General features: G+C 43.2%; 1 protein-coding gene across 1 annotated transcript; it reads left to right on the forward strand.

Moving 5' to 3' along the window:
* Positions 1 to 363: 363 nt before the first annotated feature.
* On the forward strand, positions 364 to 23,838 carry LOC106569089 (uncharacterized). The gene is made up of 9 exons (XM_014140085.1): positions 364 to 448; positions 788 to 931; positions 5,993 to 6,159; positions 11,806 to 11,940; positions 12,093 to 12,200; positions 12,855 to 12,909; positions 19,487 to 19,553; positions 20,927 to 21,038; positions 22,663 to 23,838. The coding sequence occupies exons 2-9, from the start codon at positions 800 to 802 to the stop codon at positions 23,321 to 23,323; spliced, it is 1,437 nt and encodes a 478-aa protein (XP_013995560.1). The 5' UTR covers positions 364 to 448; positions 788 to 799; the 3' UTR covers positions 23,324 to 23,838.
* The last annotated feature ends 49 nt before the right edge of the window (positions 23,839 to 23,887 follow it).

The following is a 23,887-nucleotide window of genomic DNA, read 5'->3' on the forward strand; positions in this document are numbered from 1 at the left end:
TCTGTGAGCTATAGCCTACTCATTTATGGTCAAATTATGAGAAGGGGGTTTCCCCTACAGAAATAACTGTTATTCATTGTCTAGACAATATTTGAACCGCTTTGAGATAATATTAACTTCTTATTTTTTATCGTACCATTTGATGAATTAACAGATGAATTAAGATGAATGTGGTTGTTATATAGATAATACCTCTTGTTTGACTTTTGTATTCAATCTTGGTAATGACATTTGAAAGTAAAAATAAAGAAATCTGCAGCCTATTATATTAAGCAGTAATAATGTTCCCATGGATTTTCACGGCCCAAAATTAAACTTTTCAACATTTTATTTACATCAGCCTTGTGTTAAAAATAGTTTATTCCAAGATGAGGTAGAGGGAGAGTGATCTCGCGATATTTCTGCCTTGGAGACAAGAACGCTTACACTGGATACAGAAAGCAACAAGGTGAGTTTACTATTTTTATTTAGTAGCATGTTAGTTCCTCTGAACAGTTGTAAAATGTATAATTTAAGCACAAATGTAACGTGCATTAAATAACTAAGTGAATGGTGTTACTGAGACGCTGGACGTTCTTGTGAATACCCTTATTCCAGACAAACTAGCTAGCTAACATTACCCAATTCCAGTTAACGTTAGCTACCAATGCCAGGCAATTGAGGCAACCAAGCCACGCTCGCATCCTTGTTGCAAACCGGCTAGGACGCAAAATACTTATAGCCCAGACATACAGTATTTCACTGACTACTTTACATTATTCCCTCTGTTATACCTTTCAACTTCTAGATAAAGTTCCTCATGGAAGAAACCGAATGTCCACAATCAGTGTGGAATCTTATCGTGGAGCATGTCCCTGAGTCAGAGCTCCCAGAGATCCGGGTCCTTCTTGGAGATGCTCTGATTGACATATACACAGAGATGTATTCAGAGGTAAGGACCAACACATCTCTGCAATGGTTGATAACTGAGCATGAGCATTGTTCCAAACATCTGAATTTAGGTAGAAATCAACAATAGCTGAAATTAACACTTGGCCCCCAAAAAGGGTGGAATACAATCTAACAAAAATAGATGACGTGAAACTATGGACATGCCACCATTACAGGCAAATCACAAGAAGGCATTTGTAGTCTTTGAAGTAGCTCTAGTTTAGCTGCATTACATGAGTGAGGCTATACATACAGCTATTTAAGACGAGATCCTCAGATTGTTTCAAAACAACACACTCACTGTGGCCCTTGAGACTATCTTTAGGCCTACGCACTGTTTGTTCTGGAGCCAACTACTCCTTCTGAAGATGATATTATTAAGTAGCCTACAACAGCTCAAAACAGGGACAGGAAAGCTGTCAGCCAAAAAGGCTACACATATTTTTCATAATTTTATACCAGATTGGCTGGGAAATTACAACTACATAAAAAATGCAGGAATAACTTAAAATGGATTGGATAATGTTGAGTTCATATTCAAAAATGTAAAAGAAATATGTTTGAAACCACACATTTCCTGTCTAGGTCATCATACAGTTATGTTCTGATAGGGGCAATGGTTTTAATATCCATACTAGCTCAATTAGTTCCATATTAGTCCAATAGTGTAATTACATTCGAACTATACAGGCCAAATTGCTAATAGAAGGAGACCCCTGGAATAGAGTGAATAGAGCATGCATATGACACAGGCTCTCAAATTAGCTAAGCAAGTCAGGTGACTAATAAAGGGGTTGAGAGGGCTAACCCTGTCTTGTTGCAAAGACCATTAAGGGAAAGGGGGATACCTAGTCAGTAGTACAACTGAATGCCTTCAACTGAAATGTGTCTTCGGCATTTAACCCAACCCCTCTGATTCAGAGAGGTACGGGGGGCTGCCATAATTGACATCCACGTCTTCGGCGCCCGGGAACAGTGGGTTAACTGCCTTGCTCAGGGGCAGAACGACAGATTTTTTATCTTGTCAGCTCAGGGATACAATCCAGCAACCTTTCGGTTACTGGCCCAACACTCTAACCACTAGGCAACCTGCATTATGAACATATACTGAGTATACTGTATAAAACAGTATGACATTCCATGGCATAGATGACATGACCAGGTGAATCCAGGTGAAAGCTATGATCCCTTATTGGTGTAACTTGTTAAAACCACTTCAATCAGTGTAGATGAAGGGGAAGAGACAGGTTAAAGAAGGATTTTTAAGTCTTGAGACAATTAAGAAAGTGATTGTGTATGTGTGCCATTCAGAGTGGGAATGTGCAAGACAAAAGATTTAAGATGCCTTTGAACGGAGTAGTAGGTGCCAGGCGCAGCGGTTTGAGTGTATCAAGAACTGCAACGCTGCTGGGTTTTTCATGCTCAACAGTTTCCTGTGTGTATCAAGAATGGTGCACCACCCAAAGGACATCCAGCCAACTTGACACCACTGTGGGAAGCATTGGAGTCAACATGGGCCAGCATCCCTGTGGAATGCTTTCGACACCTTATAGTCCATGCCCTGACGAATTTAGGCTGTTCTGAGGGGAAAAGGGGGTGCAACTCAATATTAAGGTGTTCCTAATGTTTTGTACATTAGGTTCAAGACTCTTTAGATATCCAGGAAGGACTTAATATTTCTAGTAAGTATTAGAATGTAGCCCTATTCACACAACAAGCCTTACATTTCCCTCGTTCATTTTGTTTAGCTTTCTGCCCTGTAGTAAATGAATGCTTTCCCTCAGCGTTACATCTCTAGATGAGAATCATAGTAATACTACCCAGACTGGCCTTCTCTCCATCAAGGTCACCATTGTTTGAAGCAGTTCAGAGAAAAATAGCCAGCCCTTTTCAAGTTTAACACAGGATAGGACACAAGACACGTTTTCTTGGATCTCTGCCAAACCATGTGGGTTTGAGCTATCATGTTCTCCGGACATTGGTAATGCCCGTGTCACTGGGTATGGTATAAGGTACAGTCAATGTTTGGTTTCTTAATGGATAGCATTTTTTAATAAAGAAAAAAAACATACTTAGCCTATTTCAATTGTTTATCACATTCAACCTCTTCAATTTCAATGTTGAAGTGAAGTCAATAACCCAGTTTAACTGCACTGGAGTTCCTCCCCCATTTCCTCTGATGGGTTTCACTTGATTTACAAAGCAAGGAACAGCTTGTTACTGTTGTTAGCATCCTGGGGGCTCACACCATAAACACCTAAGTGGAGAATGGCTGGCTGGGGCATTACAGGAAGCAGTGTGTGGCTGCCTGGCCGGAATTCAGCTAGACATAGTGGTAGTGTGTGTGCAAAACACTGGGATCGACCGTGTTTAAAGTTCTCCTCTGGACAGCAGTGGGCTTTGAAGTTGTCCTCTCCATGGAGCATAGGAAGTGAAGGTCAGGGACCAGGTGTAGAAAATGTTAAAAGACTCCAAACTTTTCTTTACCAGCACTGTGTCTCTACCACAGGCCAGACTATTTGCTTCACTTTTTCTCTTTCCTCTTTTCTTTCTGTCTGGCTTAGTGTTGCAAAGGTAGGGTATACTGCTGGAAACGATCAAAGTTTACCAGTAAACTACCAGAATTTTGGTATTTTTCAAGGACATCTAGTGGCCCTTTTGGGTTCTTCAGATTATCACAGGTGTCTATAATTATCTCTGGCCCTCTGTGTGGCCTTAGCACATGTAAAATATATAATAGAATGAAATATGATTTTAGAATGACAACGCTGTAAAACATTCTGAATATAAACCATTAACTTAGTGAATTGGTGTTTAATATGAGGGTTTCAGCATGAAATACTTGTATAATTGTTTTTTTTTACACACTTTATTTTACACTGCCAATATGTATTTGTTGTCAAACTAGTGGCAGTTGTGAACACAGTCAATAGTTGGAAGAGTTGCGGAGTTGATTAAAAATAATGCCATTATTGAACACGATGGGAGACAGAGAGCTGGTTTCAAGCGCAAAGCCCAGCAAGTGTTTATTTATAAAGGACCACAGGAGGAGGCAGGTAGCTGGGTCCAGGGGCAGGCAGAAGGTCATACACAGGGGGTCCAAAAAGGCAACAGTACAGGCAGGGAAAAGGCTAGTAACGTCGTCCTGGAGATCAGGCAATAGGTTGATAACAGGAAATCCGAAGTAAAGTACTGTCAGGGAATAGGCAAAAGGCGTCGTTAGTGAGGCAGGCAAAAATTATCATCCTCAGGAGAATTATATTACGGGAAAAACAGAGCTCTGAATAGAAGTGTGTCACAAAACAAACAATACCTCACAATGATGGGGTGCAAAGAACTGAACTAACTAGTGTGTGATAATGACATACAGGTGTGTGAACAGGTGATAAGAATTCAGGTGATTGGGATCTGGAGAGTGAGCTGCGTTCATGGGATCTACATGTTTGAGAGTGTGAGTTGGAAGCAGACATTACAATTAGGCTATTTTCTATTGAACCATATGGTCTATCTACTAGAAACTCATGGACAATATGGATACAGATATAAAAAATGTATCCTATATATATGTGTGTATATATATATATATATATGTGTGTGTATGTGTATGTATGTATGTATGTATGTATGTATGTATGTATGTATGTATGTATGTATGTATGTATGTATGTATGTGTGTATGTATGTATGTGTGTGTGTATGTATATATATACGTGTATGTATATATATACGTGTATGTATGTATATATATATATATATATATATATATGTATATACAGTAATTTCCGGACTATTAAGCGCACCTGAATATAAGCCGTACCCACTGAATTAAAAAATATATATATTTTGAACATAAATAAGCCACACATGTCTATAAGCCGCAGGTGCCTACCGGTACATTGAAACAAATGAACTTTACACAGGCTTTAACGAAACACGGCTTGTAACAAAAATAAATAGGCTTTAACGAAACACGGCTTGTAACAAAAAATAAAAAATTAGCAGTAAGCTTTAGTTGTCTTTTTGCACTGAGTCAATTCCTCACGCTGCTGTTTCCAACGTCTTATCATCGACTCATTAAGACCAAGCTCCCGTGCAGCAGCTCTATTTCCTTTTCCAACAGCCAGATCAATCGCCTTCAACTTGAAAGCTGCATCATATGCATTTCTCCGTGTCTTTGCCATGATGAGGGTGACAAAATGACTACCGTAATCAGAATGATGGGAAGTTTGAGAGCGCTCGATTTAATCTAAACAGTAAACAAAAAAGTTGTTTGACCGTAACCCGTTCGGCAATTTCATTGGTCTAATGAAAGCTTCATGCCACCAAAAAACTGAGCACATCACAGAATGTGGGTTTTTTTTTTGAGAAAAAAAATTGAAAGTGGGAAAAATCCATATATTAGCCGCATCATTGTTTAAGCCGCGAGGTTCAAAGCCTGGGAAAAAAGTTGCGGCTTATAGTCCGGAATTTACGGTATACACATGTATGTATGTATGTATGTATGTATGTATGTATGTATGTATGTATGTATGTATGTATGTATGTATGTATGTATGTATGTATGTATGTATGTATGTATGTATGTATGTATGTGAATATATTAAAGTTATTCAAGTATAAATTATCATTACCATAATTACCAAAATTACTGAAGTTTCTGGTAACTTTAGTAAATTACTAGTATCTTTGCAACCCTAGTCTGGCTACAGTTTTACTACACTTTATCTTTTTTCAGCAGTAGCCACTTTAATAGCTTTTTCCCTGAAAGAAGTGTTTTTAAAGAATAGGGTGTAAACTTGTTGGGGGAAACCAGCCAACTGAAAAACACATGCAGTAGTTTTATGCCCAACAGTGGCCAGGGCCCAGAACTTAATAGAACACGTGCATTATAGGACGTCTATGGGCCAGGGTCTCAATTGAATATCATGTCCATTTCGCAGGTCTTTCTGATACTGTATCTCATCATTCATAATGACTCATCGCTCTTTATTGTAAGCCTAAAGTTACACAGCGTTGTCTCCTGATGTCCTATCCCATGTCTCCCCATGTTTCCTTCTGCCAGGTCACTATGTGGCAGCAGATTTGGCAGACGTTGCGACTTAAACAGGGTAACAGGCCGAAGGCTCCTCGCTCCCCCCTGGCTGACCCCCCTGCTATCAAGGAGCTGCTGAAAGCTGAGATCCAACTGCTGCTGGCCACCGTGAGAGAGAGAGCAGCCCAGGAGGGCAGGTGAGGAGAGACTCCTGTGTGATTTCAAAAAAGACTCAACTCCACATCTGCATCCCAAATGGCACCCTATTCCCTATATAGTGCACAACTTTTGACCAGAGCCCATAGCGCTCTGGTCAAAAGTAGGGCACTATGTAGGGCATTGGGTGCCATTTGGGATAAAGCCCATTACTATGCATTTACAATGCAGTTACTTAAGTCCTACGTAACAACAACATGTTTATGGCCTATTAATCATTGTTGCCAACTTGTTTGAATATCAGCACAAGAAGCCCTGGATGAAAATACTATTATAATGCTGTGGGTATTCCTTCCCCTTCCTTTTGTTGTTTTCTCTTCATGTTGGAATTGATAAAGCATTCATTAAATTGTCTTACACCAACACTTCTTCTTACCTCATGATGTTTGATTAGCCTAATATTTGAATTTTTGGGTTAAAGTATGTTAACATTTTCATTCATCAGACAGAGGACCAAGGAGAACGTGACGTTGTTGGGATGGATGTCTGTGGATCTCGTTTCCCAGGCCATGCTTCTTCTCCCTGTCTTTCTCTCCCTTCCTGTCTCCCTGCCGGTCTTTGTTAGTTCCAGGTGATAAATGTTCAGACCCCATTAGAACCATTGAGACTTTTATTTCCACTGGAAAAGGGTTGGGCCTAGTAATTAGAACAAGGTATAGGGAATGGATAGGGGATACCTAGTAGGCTGCACAACTGAATGTATTCAACTGAAATGTGTCTTCCGCATTTAACCCAACCCCTCTGAATCAGAGAGGTACGGGGGGGGCTGCCTTAATCAACGTCCACGTCATTGACGCCCAGGAAGCTGTTGTTGGGGGTTAAGGGCAGAATGCCAGATTCTTTCCATCTTGCCAGCTCGGGGATTTGAACCAGCGACCTTTCTGTTACTGCCATGCTCTTAACCGCTAGGCTACCTGCCGCCCCACTAGAAGATGGCAGAAGACAATGTCACAAATGGCTGTAAATCTCCTACATATAAGTACTGTTCTATACTGTGTAGCCTAAAGGAACAAGTCTCCCAGATTTGATTGGACTTTGTATGCCAAATGTGGGCCCCTATTTTTATACCTCCCACCCAACAATAGGCCTGCATCCGGATGAGCCCGTTTTGTTGCACCCGGATGAGCTTGTTTTGTGCAACAAAAAGCAGTAATTTACAGGTACCTATGTGAAGGAAGGCCTTTCCATCTCTCAGCAACTGGTAGGAGGCTCTGAAGAATGTAGCTTTGCCTCAACTCTGCCCGTATAATTAGAATTTTGTGACTTTCTGGGGAGGAAAATCAAACAATTACTGAAGATTGTTTCCAATTTATGTGATGCACCAGTTCAGTATTTTGGCAGTGGTTTTCTCACAAAAATCTAATTCATATCTGTATTGTAACATGAAATCAGACAACCTTATCTCCAACATCAGATTTTGCTGAGACTATGAGACTATTCAAGGGTATTCTAGGAATGTGTATCCTTTTTATAGTTGTTGACATTCTGAACCAAATCCAACCATTGAGGGATTATTTCACTTAAAACAAACCCCGGCGGCACTTATAGTCCTGTGTACAGATCAACGAGGTGATGCAAAGACTTTGGGTATCCATGCCATGTTAACCCTGCTACCACGTTATACTTTGAACATCTGCCCAGTTCCAACCACCCTGCTGCCTGCCGGTTGGTCCTGTTGGTCTCTACCTCTGCCCCGTGTTTGTGGTTGTGTCCCAAATGGAACCCTATCCCCTACATAGTCTAGGGCTCTGGTCAAGAGTAGTGCACTATGGATGTGTTTACACAGGCAGCCCAATTCTGATCTTTTTTTCACTCATTGGTCTTTTGACCAATCAGATCAGCTCTGAAAAATATTTGATGTGAAAAGATCTGATGTGATTGGTCAAAAGACTAATTAGTGGAACAAATATCAGAATTGGGCTGCCTGTGGGATGCCTAGTTGTCACGACTTCCGTCGAAGTTGGTGCCTCTCCTTGTTCGTTCGGCGGTCGACGTTACCGGCTTTCTAGCCGCCACCGATCTACGTTTCTTTGTCCATTTGTTTTGTCTTGATTGTACACACCTGGTTTCCATTACGTTATAATTTATTCCCTATTTAACCCTCTGGTTCCCACATGGTTTTGTGCGTGTTTGTTCTTTGTTAAGTGGTCGCTCTTTTGTGTCGAGCTGGAATATTTTCCCTGTATGGAATTAGTTTGTGATTTATTTGAGTAAAGTACGTTTTTAATTAGTTCTGTGTCCTGCGCCTGACGCCGTCCTACCCGCTGCACACTGACACGTGACACTACATTTGGGATCCAGCCTGTGTGTATATCCCCCATGATCTCCTGTCTTTGATTAACTAATTAAGACATCACTGTAAATCAGCTGAACTCCTTTCAGGACAAAGCTGCTGGATCATTTCCCTTTAATATTGCTCCAGGTTTGGGCGTTTCTCTTTTTCCTTGCCAAATTCTTTCTACCCAAAGGAAACTGTTGAGTTGACTCAATACCCTGCAGCCTAGGGCTTTAATGAACAAGGGTAACGCAGTAGAGCAGCTAGAATGAATCTTTCTTTGAAAGTGAACTGATTTAATGGAGGTGGTTGGCAACTGTTTGGACCACCTCTCCCCTTGTGCGGTCGTCCCTCCATGCCATTGTCTTTGTGATTTTGTGGTTGGCGTCCTCAGTGCAGCTGCACCAGTTCCATTATGGAGAGAGAGAGGGGGTATGCTGAATTCCCATTGAGTAAAGACCCTACTCTGAATAAATAGGCTTCAAATGGTGGTTTGATTTCTGAAAGTAGGCCCAAGGAGGTCCTAAATTCTCGGAACGGAACTAGCATAACAATTGGAGCTTTGAAGTGGGTTAAAAGTGGCTGTGGTTGTGGTGTAATGTATTTTACATCCGTAGATTATCAGTCTTCCAGGACGGAGGGGGATTTGAACAGTATTTGTTTTGTGTATTGTAAACATGGTGTGGTTTTTGATGTTGTGGCGGGCATCTATGCCATCTTTGTTAACTGAGATTAGGACTCTTTCTCTCCCGGGGATTAAGATGCTTAGTGATCTATACTACACTGCCTCACAATGTAGCCTCTGTTCCTGTCATTACAGCTAGACCGGGTAGCTCCACTAGTAGCCTGCCACTGGAATGGGACCGTTACATCTACTCACTCCCCCCCTCCACACACTCTTGATTTATTCACCACACACCTCATAAACACAGCTGCAAACAACACCGATACAAAGTCACAAGCACAAATATTTATAACTTCCGATTAGTCCCCCCTCCCCAACTAGACCCCCCTTCCTTGTCTAGGATAAACAATCAATCTCTGTTGCTGGGCAGGTGGTGTTATCATCCCAGCTTGAGTCTGGAACCTTGGTACTCCTCCACGCCTCTCACAGGACTTCTTATCAGTCAGGAGAGGCCTTGAGTTAGGGAGTACACATTCTCCACGCCTCTCACAGGACTTCTTATCAGTCAGGAGAGGCCTTGAGTTAGGGAGTACACATTCTCCACGCCTCTCACAGGACTTCTTATCAGTCAGGAGAGGCCTTGAGTTAGGGAGTACACATTCTCCACGCCTCTCACAGGACTTCTTATCAGTCAGGAGAGGCCTTGAGTTAGGGAGTACACATTCTCCACGCCTCTCACAGGACTTCTTATCAGTCAGGAGAGGCCTTGAGTTAGGGAGTACACATTCTCCACGCCTCTCACAGGACTTCTTATCAGTCAGGAGAGGCCTTGAGTTAGGGAGTACACATTCTCCACGCCTCTCACAGGACTTCTTATCAGTCAGGAGAGGCCTTGAGTTAGGGAGTACACATTCTCCACGCCTCTCACAGGACTTCTTATCAGTCAGGAGAGGCCTTGAGTTAGGGAGTACACATTCTCCACGCCTCTCACAGGACTTCTTATCAGTCAGGAGAGGCCTTGAGTTAGGGAGTACACATTCTCCACGCCTCTCACAGGACTTCTTATCAGTCAGGAGAGGCCTTGAGTTAGGGAGTACACATTCTCCACGCCTCTCACAGGACTTCTTATCAGTCAGGAGAGGCCTTGAGTTAGGGAGTACACATTCTTGCAGTCTACCACACTCCACTAGATAATTCTTCTCATACACAAAGAGCATAAACCTAACAATACTTTCAATCCCTAATAATATGTATAAACTGTAGATTCATATTAAGAGCATATACAGTAATAGTAAAGAACAGTGAAGATATTAGACAGTGTTATAGAACAGTAATTACAATCTATCAGCTCTAACTCCAGGAACGTTGCTCCTATTCAACCCTTATAGAATAATCATTGGCCTCAGAGACAGGCCCTCTTTGTACTTTCCCTCTGCCCAAATACAATGCACACGTTCCATCTAACCCATAACACAATAATAAATCTACTAGGCTAATTATACAATTATAAACAGATTAAAACTGGCTCAAGTCCGTAGCCAACACTATACTACGGCATTGTTACTTGGTTTGGTAACCTGACAGTGCAGCTCAAAGCCTAAATCTTGAGACTGACCAAGACAGCAGGGAAGATGATAGGTATGACACTTCCCTCCAGGAGACCATCCTCAGACAGGCCATTAAGGTCATATTGGACCCCACACATGCACTGAACATAGAGGACAATACATTATATCATATATCAAAACAGGCCGTGTCTAGAATGTTGGCTTTGACCAAAAGGAGAGGGTGTATTTTGTAAGCTTCGTAGGGGGGTAGCAGCCTATCTGCCTGTTTTCCACTTCGATTGAGCTGTATTTCTCCGTAATGTGATTTCAAAAAGGGGGGTTGGGCATGCTTGGCCAGCATCTGCAACTGTCTTTTTTCTGGAGATCAAAAGTGTTTCAGCAGGTGCAGCTAAATGGCAGTGTTCACTCTGTGGCAGCCTCCTGATTTAAATCCCTCCGCGTAGTAACATAACATCCCCACTTTGACACAGCTGGGTGTTCTCCTCAACCATAATCCAACAGACCTTGTTCCATGGCTGGTGACTCTTGGAAGGAGATGAAAGGTTGCAGGACTGCTGCTGCTGTACCATTCCCATTTCTGCTCTCCTCTCTCTCTCTCTCCTCTCCATCACTCTCTGTCCTCTCTCCATCTCTCTCTTTCTGCGTCACTGTGTCACGGCTGTTTGAAGGATCGGACCAAAATGCAGCGTGTTTGTAGTTCCACATCTTTATTTATTCGTGAAACTTAATGCAATACACAAAATACTTGAACTAACAAAAACAACAAACCGTGACGGAGAGAGAAAACACACTACTCAAAATATAATCACCCACAAAAACAGGTGGGACAAACATCAGCTTAAATATGACCTCCAATTAGAGACAACGACAACCAGCTGCCTCTAATTGGAGATCATACCAAACAAAACCAACATAGAAATACAAAACTAGAAACTGAACATAGAAATACAAAAAAACAGACAAACACCCCCTGTCACGCCCTGACCTACTCTACCATAGAAAATAACAATTTACTATGGTCAGGACGTGACACACTGCTTTAATCTTTTCAGCATGGGAGTCTGAAGATTAGGACGGGGGGGTTTGTCATCTTATCCCTTCCTATCTGACTCCTTCACACTTTGTTGGGGGTTATTTGTATGTATCTATTTACTTTCAGGGATGCAGACTTGTTCCGGTACAGTCCTAGTGTGGTGAATTACGCCTTGGGTGTCCCGAGCAACCGTTGTGACACTGTGAATAGTAGGCCTACCTCTAGTGGAATACAATTCAGCCAGAGTCAACATGTAGGAAGGTTAGTCTGACTGTTATGAGTTAGAAACATTCCCACACTCTAATACAAATGCTACAACACAAGAGGAAAAAGTGCAGCTGAAAACACACATTGTGTATTTCTTGTTATCTGTCATATGGATAGACCTTAGACATGCATTTCTGGTTCCACAGGTCCTGTTCACGGAGCTCAGTCACTTCTACTACCAGCCAAGATGACATTGATGCCATGAGACACATGCTGAACATCACCCACATAGACGACATTGTGGCCCACCTCAAGTAAGGGACTAATTCCATCAGAGCAACTGTTAATAAAAATACCAAGTAGAGATTTTTAGGTAATAATCCCTATAAAATGCAACCCATTTGAAATGAGTATTGTGATAGACAGTAGTAGTTTTAGTACAGTATGTCTGGCATCAGTGGAGGGGAGCTGGGGGAGAGGTGAAGGGTGGGGGACAGCCTGCCCTCTCCTCTCTCTATCCCCCCACAGAACAAAAGCCCCCATTGTAAGAAAGTGAATACCAGATCTTAGCATGCAGAAGATTCCTTTGCTTCTAAAAAATAAAGAAGTGCATCAAGTCTACAAGAGTTAGATAACTGAGAAAGAGAAATATGCCACTGCTCCCTGAACACCATAAGAAAAGTCTAAATGTGGATATGGATGTAGTGGTCCCTTTGTGGACTCTAATATACTATTGTGCAGACTCAGTCTCTGCTTTTGGCTGTCTGTTTAGGATTCAAGGTCGTGTTCTGTGAAAACAGGCTGCCGAGTTCCTGGAAAGCTGTTGAATTCGTTTTTGTTTAACGCTATTCACTTTTCTTTAGTTTATTTGTTTTACTTAAATGTCTATCAATTCAAATTTTCAAACAGTCATTAAATGCTATGGTTTTAGAGTTTGACTAACAGTTGTGTTCTCTCCTCACTACCAGATCAGTCCTGTCAGAAGAATGCAAGGTGCTGAAAAGCCAAGTTCAGTTTCTGCAGGTAAGATTCGGTTTGATTCCAGTCAATACCAGATAGTTATTTTGGAAAATCACACTTTTTTTGTTCCAATTTAAATATTGTCTGTGCTCTGAGAAAATGTTCTGCATGTGCAGTAGTCTGTGCTTGCACTGAGATACAGGGTATGTTGTACCAAGGGTCAGAGCTATAGCCAAGACCATGAAAATGAGATAGCCAGACGATAATATGTATTTGTATTTATTATGGATCCCCATTAGCTGCTGCTAAGGCAGCAGCTACTCTTCCTCGGGTCCAGCAAAATTAAGGCAGTTTATACAATGTTATAAACATTACAATACATTCACAACAGATTTTACAACAGATTTTTTAAATATAAAAAAAATATATATATATATATATATATATATATATATATACACTGCTCAAAAAAATAAAGGGAACACTTAAACAACACAATGTAACTCCAAGTCAATCACACTTCTGTGAAATCAAACTGTCCACTTAGGAAGCAACACTGATTGACAATAAATTTCACATGCTGTTGTGCAAATGGAATAGACAACAGGTGGAAATTATAGGCAATTAGCAAGACACCCCCAATAAAGGAGTGGTTCTGCAGGTGGGGACTACAGACCACTTCTCAGTTCCTATGCTTCCTGGCTGATGTTTTGGTCACTTTTGAATGCTGGCGGTGCTTTCACTCTAGTGGTAGCATGAGACGGAGTCTACAACCCACACAAGTGGCTCAGGTAGTGCAGCTCATCCAGGATGGCACATCAATGCGAGCTGTGGCAAGAAGGTTTGCTGTGTCTGTCAGCGTAGTGTCCAGAGCATGGAGGCGCTACCAGGAGACAGGCCAGTACATCAGGAGACATGGAGGAGGCCGTAGGAGGGCAACAACCCAGCAGCAGGACCGCTACCTCTGACTTAGTGCAAGGAGGAGCAGGAGAAGCACTGCCAGAGCCCTGCAAAATGACCTCCAGCAGGCCACAAATGTGCATGTGTCTGCTCAAACGGTCAGAAACAGACTCCATGAGGGTGGTATGAGGGCCCGACGTCCACAGGTGGGGGTTGTGCTTACAGCCCAACACCGTGCAGGACGTTTGGCATTTGCCAGAGAACACCAAGATTGGCAAATTCGCCACTGGCGCCCTGTGCTCTTCACAGATGAAAGCAGGTTCACACTGAGCACATGTGACAGACGTGACAGAGTCTGGAGACGCCGTGGAGAACGTTCTGCTGCCTGCAACATCCTCCAGCATGACCAGTTTGGCGGTGGGTCAGTCATGGTGTGGGGTGGCATTTCTTTGGGGGGCCGCACAGCCCTCCATGTGCTCGCCAGAGGTAGCCTGACTGCCATTAGGTACCGAGATGAGATCCTCAGACCCCTTGTGAGACCATATGCTGGTGCGGTTGGCCCTGGGTTCCTCCTAATGCAAGACAATGCTAGACCTCATGTGGCTGGAGTGTGTCAGCAGTTCCTGCAAGAGGAAGGCATTGATGCTATGGACTGGCCCACCCGTTCCCCAGACCTGAATCCAATTGAGCACATCTGGGACATCATGTCTCGCTCCATCCACCAACGCCACGTTGCACCACAGACTGTCCAGGAGTTGGCGGATGCTTTAGTCCAGGTCTGGGAGGAGATCCCTCAGGAGACCATCCGTCACCTCATCAGGAGCATGCCCAGGCGTTGTAGGGAGGTCATACAGGCACGTGGAGGCCACACACACAGTACTGAGCCTCATTTTGACTTGTTTTAAGGACATTACATCAAAGTTGGATCAGCCTGTAGTGTGGTTTTCCACTTTAATTTTGAGTGTGACTCCAAATCCAGACCTCCATGGGTTGATAAATTGGATTTTCATTGATTATTTTTGTGTGATTTTGTTGTCAGCACATTCAACTATGTAAAGAAAAAAGTATTTAATAAGATTATTTCTTTCATTCAGATCTAGGATGTGTTGTTTAAGTGTTCCCTTTATTTTTTTGAGCAGTATATATATAATACACACTACCGTTCAAATGTTTGGGGTCATCTAGAAATGTCCTTATTTTTGAAAGAAATGCAAAAAATGTTGTCCATTAAAATAACACCAAATTGATCAGAAATACAGTGTAGACATTGTTAATGTTGTAAATGACTATTGTAGCTGGAAACGGCAGAATTTTTGTGGAATATCTACACAGGCGTACAGAGGCCCATTATCAGCAACCATCACTCCAGTGTTCCAATGACACATTGTGTTAATAGCTAATCCAAGTTTATCATTTTAAAAGGCTAATTGATCATTAGAAAACCCTTTTGGAATTATGTTAGCACAGCTGAAAACGGTTGTTCTGATTAAAGAAGCAATCAAACTGGCCTTTGGACTAGTTGAGTATCGGGAGCATCAGCATTTGTGGGTTTGATTACAGGCCAGAAACAAAGACTTTCTTCTGAAACTCGTCAGTCTATCCCTGTTCTGAGAAATGAAGGCTATTCCATGCGCGAAGTTGCCAAGAAACTGAAGATCTCGTACAATGCTGTGTACTACTCCCTTCACTTAACAGCGCAAACTGGCTCTAACCACAATAGAAAGAGGAGTGGGAGGCCCCGGTGCACAACTGAGCAAGAGGACAAGTACATTAGAGTGTCTAGTTTGAGAAACAGACGCCTCACAAGTCCTCAACTGGCAGCTTCATTAAATAGTACCCGCAAAACACCAGTCTCAACAGTGAAGAGGCGACTCCGGGATGCTGGCCTTCTTGGCAGAGTTGCAAAGAAAAAGCCATATCTCAGACTGGCCAATAATAAGAAAAGCTTAAGATGGGCAAAAGAACACAGACACTGGACAGAGAAAGATTGGAAAAAAGTGTTATGGACAGACAAATCTAAGTTTGAGGTGTTCGGATCACAAAGAAGAACATTCGTGAGATGCAGAAAAAATGAAAAGATGCTGGAGGAGTGCTTGACGCCATCTGTCAAGCATGGTGGAGGCAATGTAATGGTCAGGGGGTGATTTGGTGGTGGTAAAGTGGGAGATGTGTACAGTGTAAAAGGGATCTTGATGAAGGAAGGCTATCACTCCATTTTGCAACGCCATGCCATATCCTGTGGACGGCGCTTAATCGGAGCCAATTTCCTCCTACAACAGGACAATGACCCAAAGCACAGATCCAAACTATGCAAGAACTATTTAGGGAAGAAGCAGTCAGCTGGTATTCTGTCTATAATGGAGTGGCCAGCACAGTCACCGGATCTCAACCCTATTAAGCTGTTGTGGGAGCAGCTTGACCGCATGGTACGTAAGAAGTGCCTATCAAGCAAATCCAACTTGTGGGAGATGCTTCAGAAAGCATGGGGTGAAACCTCTTCAGATTACCTCAACAAATTGACAGCTAGAATGCCAAAGGTCTGTAAGACTGTAATTGCTGCAAGTTGAGGATTCTTTGACGAAAGCAAAGTTTGAAGGACACAATTATTATTTCAATTAAAAATCATTATTTATAACCTTGTCAACATCTTGACTATATTTGTACATACGTACGTACATACATACATACACACACACTACAGTTCAAAAGTTTGGGGTCACTTAGAAATTGTTCTCCATGAAAACATACATGAAATTAGAAATACACTGCTCAAAAAAATAAAGGGAACACTAAAATAACACATCCTAGATCTGAATGAATGAAATAATCTTATTAAATACTTTTTTCTTTAAATAGTTGAATGTGCTGACAACAAAATCACACAAAAATAATCAATGGAAATCCAATTTATCAACCCATGGAGGTCTGGATTTGGAGTCACACTCAAAATTAAAGTGGAAAACCACACTACAGGCTGATCCAACTTTGATGTAATGTCCTTAAAACAAGTCAAAATGAGGCTCAGTACTGTGTGTGTGGCCTCCACGTGCCTGTATGACCTCCCTACAATGCCTGGGCATGCTCCTGATGAGGTGACGGATGGTCTCCTGAGGGATCTCCTCCCAGACCTGGACTAAAGCATCCGCCAACTCCTGGACAGTCTGTGGTGCAACGTGGCGTTGGTGGATGGAGCGAGACATGATGTCCCAGATGTGCTCAATTGGATTCAGGTCTGGGGAACGGGCGGGCCAGTCCATAGCATCAATGCCTTCCTCTTGCAGGAACTGCTGACACACTCCAGCCACATGAGGTCTAGCATTGTCTTGCATTAGGAGGAACCCAGGGCCAACCGCACCAGCATATGGTCTCACAAGGGGTCTGAGGACCTCATCTCGGTACCTAATGGCAGTCAGGCTACCTCTGGCGAGCACATGGAGGGCTGTGTGGCCCCCCAAAGAAATGCCACCCCACACCATGACTGACCCACCGCCAAACCGGTCATGCTGGAGGATGTTGCAGGCAGCAGAACGTTCTCCACGGCGTCTCCAGACTGTCACATCTGTCACATGTGCTCAGTGTGAACCTGCTTTCATCTGTGAAGAGCACAGGGCGCCAGTGGCGAATTTGCCAATCTTGGTGTTCTCTGGCAAATGCCAAACATCCTGCAGGGTGTTGGGCTGTAAGCACAACCCCCACCTGTGGACGTCGGGCCCTCATACCACCCTCATGGAGTCTGTCTCTGACCATTTGAGCAGACACATGCCCATTTGTGGCCTGCTGGAGGTCATTTTGCAGGGCTCTGGCAGTGCTCCTCCTGCTCCTCCTTGCACAAAGGCGGAGGTAGCGGTCTTGCTGCTGGGTTGTTGCCCTCCTACACGTCTCCTGATGTACTGGCCTGTCTCCTGGTAGCGCCTCCATGCTCTGGACACTACGCTGACAGACACAGCAAACCTTCTTGCCACAGCTCGCATTGATGTGCCATCCTGGATGAGCTGCACTACCTGAGCCACTTGTGTGGGTTGTAGACTCCGTCTCATGCTACCACTAGAGTGAAAGCACCGCCAGCATTCAAAAGTGACCAAAACATCAGCCAGGAAGCATAGGAACTGAGAAGTGGTCTGTGGTTACCACCTGCAGAACCACTCCTTTATTGGGGGTGTCTTGCTTATTGCCTATAATTTCCACCTGTTGTCTATTCCATTTGCACAACAGCATGTGAAATTTATTGTCAATCAGTGTTGCTTCCTAAGTGGACAGTTTGATTTCACAGAAGTGTGATTGACTTGGAGTTACATTGTGTTGTTTAAGTGTTCCCTTTATTTTTTTGAGCAGTATATATGTATTGTACCTTTATTTAACTAGGCAAGTAATTTCAGAACAAATTCTTATTTACAATGACGGCCTACCACGGCCAAACCCGGACGACGCTGGGCCAATTGTGCGCCGCCTTATGGGACTCCCAATCACGGGCCGGGTGTGATACAGCCTGGAATCGAACCAGGGTCTGTAGTGACAACACACATCTCCAACCCACTATCACACGCAGGACACATCTCCTGAGATGTAGGGACTAGGATAGGCTAGAATAGAGACAGTTTGTCAGTGTTTGATCTGTTAGGGATGTTTATTCCACCATTTTTGTGGTATGTTAAGCGCAATTCAAAGGCATAATGAAAAGTAGTTGACAGCATTTTGTACAAATATAGGTATAATGTCCCACTTCCCCGAATGGTCAGTCTACGCTAATGACTAAATTACCACAATATCTCATGATCCTCGAGCTTGGAAAGTGTGTAGACTAGTTGACATGGTCCCAAATACAGGTCACATAACACTGGTCTCAGTAGGAGAAAGATTAGACTGAGAAGGTGGTGTTGAGTGTTGTCCTTTTACCACTGCAATAGTAGGCTGTATTATTTTCACAGTTAAAGGGCTGCCATTTCTGTGTTGCAGGGTTTGGGTTTCAAGTCGACGCTCCATTGAGAAGCTGTGGGCTGTGTACATCCCAAATATTACCCTATAGTGCACTACTTCTGATCAGAGCCCAATGGGCCCTGGTCAAATGTTGTGCACTTCATAGGGAATAGCGTGCCATTTTGGAGTTTACTGCCAGTCTGGTATTCCATCTCCCTTGGCAGCAGCCTGAGCCAGGGTATAGTCTAACCACCCTCCTCTCAGACCTCACATCTAAAATGAATAGCCTCCTCTGTAACTAGATCCCTCTCTTCTGTTGTTTGCATTTCAAAAATCAAGACGATCAGCTAGGCACTCGACAACCCTCCGCTAGCTAGACAGTGGGAAGTGAGGATGACGGATAGCTCCATGATACGTCAGTGGCACACAGTGCGACTTCGCATAAATACCTCAAAGCAAAAAGCATGGCTGGGGGCAGGGAGGGAGGGAGGGAGGCTAGTGGTGGGGCTCCTAGCTATTACCATTCATTACCAGTAGTATTGTAAAAAGAGGACAGATATGACCTGGCTGCCAGCAGAGTAAAGAGCCTGTTGGTTGGAGCTGTGGTTTATGCACTGAGTCTGGATATAGATGTTGAAAGAGACCAAATCCTTATGGAACGAACACTGCTGCTGCTGAATCGTTTAGTGGCTTGTTCTGCATGTAACACCCCTCTCCATCCAGCTTCCTTATTTCTCATTTGTTATATTATTACAGCTTATCGGTAGCTGGCTCCGGTAGTTCACCTGTTCTCTGGTGTCTTGTCTGTGGGATTTGTTCCTTGCAGGAGAGTGTGGAACAGGAGCACCAGACACAGCATGATGTCACTGAGGCTCCAGAGCCCACTGTAACAGGTGAGTGAAACACTTACAGTACAGTCATACAGTATTTGGATTGAACAATTCTTGTAACTTTACCAACATTCTCAGGTTTTCCAAATCCAGCAATTCTCCAACCTGGATTTCCCCCTCAAAATGTGGGGTTACTGTAATTTTGCAACCCTAACAATAATACACTATCCTGGTCGACATAACAGATCTATATTGGGCCAGCTGAACACCAGAACCCAGAGTTAATAGAGATGACTAAGCTCAGATCCATAATAGTATCATGAGTTCTTCCGTAACATGTGAACTACACTGTCCTGACGATGACTGTCGGTCCTTTTTGAGGTATACATTAGTGTCCTAAGTCTTTTGACATGCAATACACACTTCCTAAAAATCACTTACCAAAAACACAGTTGCTTTTCTTTATTAATGTATTGACCTGACATAAATTACAGAGTCCTGAAATTTCTGCTGTATCTACAAGTCAATCAGATAAATTGAGCCTTACTACCATCTAGTGGTTTATTGTTGCAAAATACTTTACTCCTTTTTTACATTTTGCAATTTCAAATAACCATTAGAAGCCAGTGTTGTCAAGCTCTAATCTGCAACAAATATTGAAAAACATTGCAACTTGAGAAAGGGGAAACACTTAATGAAACTCCAGACACACATAATCAGGTGAAAAAGATAATGGTCAATAGAGTGTTAATTGAACTCAGTCAACAGGTATTACCTCTCCCCTCTCAATGTCCCGTTTTCTGGGGCTTTGTGTTCTGGTGCTAATTTCAAACAGGCCGACCCGGCTTTCAGTCTTCTCACCATTTCCAATTGGATTGCGTGGCGTTATTAAACTTGTCAATCCCATGTCATTGTTCCCCTGTCTAGTTGACTTGATCTAGAGTTGAGCCTTGCTGTTTTCTTCTCTGTTGCAGAGTAGAATGAATCCCTGGGAAGGCGTCTCAGAGAGGGCGTGTAGCTAGCTGTCATTCTGACAGACATCATTTGCAGCTTAATGCGCTTTAAATTGAGGCCTGTCACTGTATACATCACAATGGCACCCTATTCCCTATGTAGTGCACTACTTTGGGCTCTGGTCAAAAGTAGTGCACTTAAAAGCGAATAGAGTGCAGTTTGGGACGCCGCCACAGTCACCAAGCCACAGCAGAGAAGAGCAGCCATCTATAGGGGTAATCTGAACTCCTCTTCCTAGAAAAACTGCTCCACTACACCAGTCATTTATTTCCTTTTTTGCTAAGGGCCCCTGTGGTGGTGGTGGCTGTATGATTGTCTGCCATTGGAAGTGTGGGTAGGAACCTGGTCCTGCCTGCCTGCTCTAGAATAGTGTTGTACAAATGTGTGTGAGTGATTTTCTCCTGGTGTGGGTTGATTTGCAGAGCTGAAGGAGGAGAGAAGAGCCATCCAGATGGATATGAAAAGGCAGAGCCTCAGCCTCACCTACTGTCCCTCCTCCTCCCCTGTGGAAACAAGCCTGCAGATCAGATCCAGGTTGGCCTCTAGTCTGCTCTATACTCTCCTTTCCAACAAATCCAAAATACATATTTTACCACTTTCTGTTCTGTGGATTTACAGGCATTTATTTTGCCTGATAAGGTTTACATGCTAGACAAGGACAGTTCCTATCTGGTGAAAGGATCTTAAAGCATCATACTCCAGGGCTCTATTCAATGACTTAGAATATGTGGACAACTACAAATACCTAGGTGTCTGGCTAGACTGTAAACTCTCCTTCCAGACTCATATTAAGCATCTCCAATCCAAAATTAAATCTAGAATTGGCTTCCGATTTCGCAACAAAGCCTCCTTCACTCACGCTGCCAAACATACCCTCATAAAACTGACTATCCTACCGATCCTCGACTTCGGCGATGTCATTTACAAAATAGCCTCCAACACTCTACTCAGCAAACTGGATGCAGTCTATCACAGTGCCATCCGTTTTGTCACCAAAGCCCCATATACCACCCACCACTGCAAGCCTGTATGCTCTCGTTGGCTGGCCCTCGTCACATATTCGGCACCAGATCCACTGGCTCCAGGTCATCTATAAGTCTCTGCTAGGTAAAGCTCCGCCTTATCTCAGCTCACTGGTCACCATAACAACACCCACCCGTAGCACGCGCTCCAGCAGATATAGCTCACTGGTCATCCCCAAAGCCAACATCTCTTTGGCCGCCTTTTCTTCCAGTTCTCTGCTGCCGAAGACTGGAACGAATTGCAAAAATCGCTGAAGTTGGAGACTTATATCTCCCTCACTAACTTTAAGCATCAGCTATCTGAGCAGCTAACCGATCGCTGCAGCTGTACATAGCCCATTTGTAAATAGTCCATCCAACTACCAACCTCATCCCCATATTGTTTTTATTTACTTTTTTGCTCTTTTGCACACCAGTATTTCTACTTGCACATCATCAACTGCACATCTATCAATCCAGTGTTAATTTGCTAAATTGTAATTACTTCGTAACTATGGCCTATTTATTGCCTTACCTCCTTACTTCATTTGCACACACTGTATACAGATTTTCTATTGTGTTATTGACTACGTTTGTTTATGTGTAACTCTGTGTTGTTGTTTTTTGTCGCACTGCTTTGCTTTATCTTGGCCAGGTCGCAGTTGTAAATGAGAACTTGTTCTCAACTAGCCTACCTGGTTAAATAAAGGTGAAATAAAAAAATAAAATCCGTATGAGGAAGTTCAGCACTAGAGTGTGATTGAAATTTAAAGGCAATGTTCCCGCGTTAGCGTAGACTGCATTCACGGTAAACACTTCATGACGTCTCAATCGGATGTTCCCTTCACATTTCTATTGCGCAATCTGTAACACTTCAGATATTGCACTTATCGTAAGAGTAGGGGTGTTAACCCCGGTGTCCTGGCTAAATTCCCAATCTGGCCCTCATACCATCACGGCCACCTAATCATCCCCAGCTTACAATTGGCTCATTCATACCCCTCCTCTCCCCTGAAACTATTCCCCAGGTCGTTGCTGTAAATGAGAATGTGTTCTCAGTCAACTTACCTGGTAAAATAACGGTAAAATAAATAAAGATATACAGATTGAATAGAGCCCTACTTTAAAGGTGTTAATGGCGTTGTTGATCTTCTCAGGTCGACAGGATGGACAGGTTTTCCTGCAGATGAGACACAGAGACACTTGACCCCTGTGGTGGCCCCCAGACCCCATCCTCCCCATACCAGGCCACCTCTAGTAACATCTCTAGTAAGGAGGACTCCTCCGTTAGACAGGATGAGAGGCCAGCCACGTAGCTCACCCAACACCAGAGAACCCAGCCCTCTCCAACCCTCTGAATATGAACAGCTAAGGACTTACAGCCAGAGCTCTGAGGCTTCCCACACCTACAACAGAGGACCCACCACCACCCAAAACAGGGACAACTACCTACCACTCCTGGTCCCCTCTGCCAGTACAGTAACCAGCCTTGAACCCTACCTTAATCCTCCTTCAGAAGAGAGAGTAAAGGGCAGAACTTGCAGGCGTAGTAGTCAGACTGTGACTGAGGGAGCTCAAAGACATGATGACTCATGGTCAGACTCAGTGAACAGCTGGCCCTTTTTGTCCTCTGGTGGACACTGTCCTCTAGGCTCCTCCACACAGCCTCCTGGGAGCAAAGGGAGCTGTGAGAAGATGAGCCCCGTAAGGATGTTCCACCCTGCTCCCCCAGCCATGCAGAGGCCAGCCAGTAGAGGGCAGAGTGTGGCCAGGCACCTGTGTCTGCCACAGCGGGACAGCCTGGTCAGCTCCTTGTGAACTGAACTCTTTACTACAGAAGATACACAGGCAGCCCAATTCTGATCTTTTTTTCATGAATTCATCTTTTGACCAATCAGATCAGCTCTGAAAAAGATCTGATGTGATTGGTCAAAAGACCGATTTAGTGGGAAAAATATAATTATTGGGCTGCCTGTGTAAAGGCAACCGCTGATACTGTAATGCATGTTCTAGCTGCAGTCTGGTCAATGTCTGTCACTCCTAAAATGAGAGATCCTCACAAACAAGTATCTTATCACAGGTCAATAGTACTCATACTTGTAAAAGGGATGTCGTAATCTCTTTAATATAAAGAATTTGTTTGCTGGCATTGACTAGTCTTCCACAATGAGACGAGGCACAGGGATGTTATATGGTGATTTTCAAGAGACTGGTAGAAGACCTGAAAGAGAACAAGACATTATGGTTGAATGCTTTTGAAATGATTAAACATTTGATCTACATATTCAACCATTTAATGAATGCATTTTGAATAAATGTTCAAATGTCTGTAATACATGTTTTATTAAGCTTCTGCTTTCTCGAATCTAAGGAAAGTGATGA

Source organism: Salmo salar, chromosome ssa14, assembly GCF_905237065.1.
Source record: "Salmo salar chromosome ssa14, Ssal_v3.1, whole genome shotgun sequence".
In the NCBI taxonomy this organism is placed as follows: Eukaryota; Metazoa; Chordata; class Actinopteri; order Salmoniformes; family Salmonidae; genus Salmo; species Salmo salar.

Bases quoted from the DNA above. Each gene is read 5' to 3' on its own strand.
- LOC106569089 (XM_014140085.1), top strand. From the start codon at position 800: ATGGAAGAAACCGAATGTCCACAATCAGTGTGGAATCTTATCGTGGAG. The intron at 11,941-12,092 runs GTTAGTCTGACT...CTGGTTCCACAG, and splicing joins CAGAGTCAACATGTAGGAAG to GTCCTGTTCACGGAGCTCAG. The intron at 12,201-12,854 runs GTAAGGGACTAA...CCTCACTACCAG, and splicing joins GACATTGTGGCCCACCTCAA to ATCAGTCCTGTCAGAAGAAT.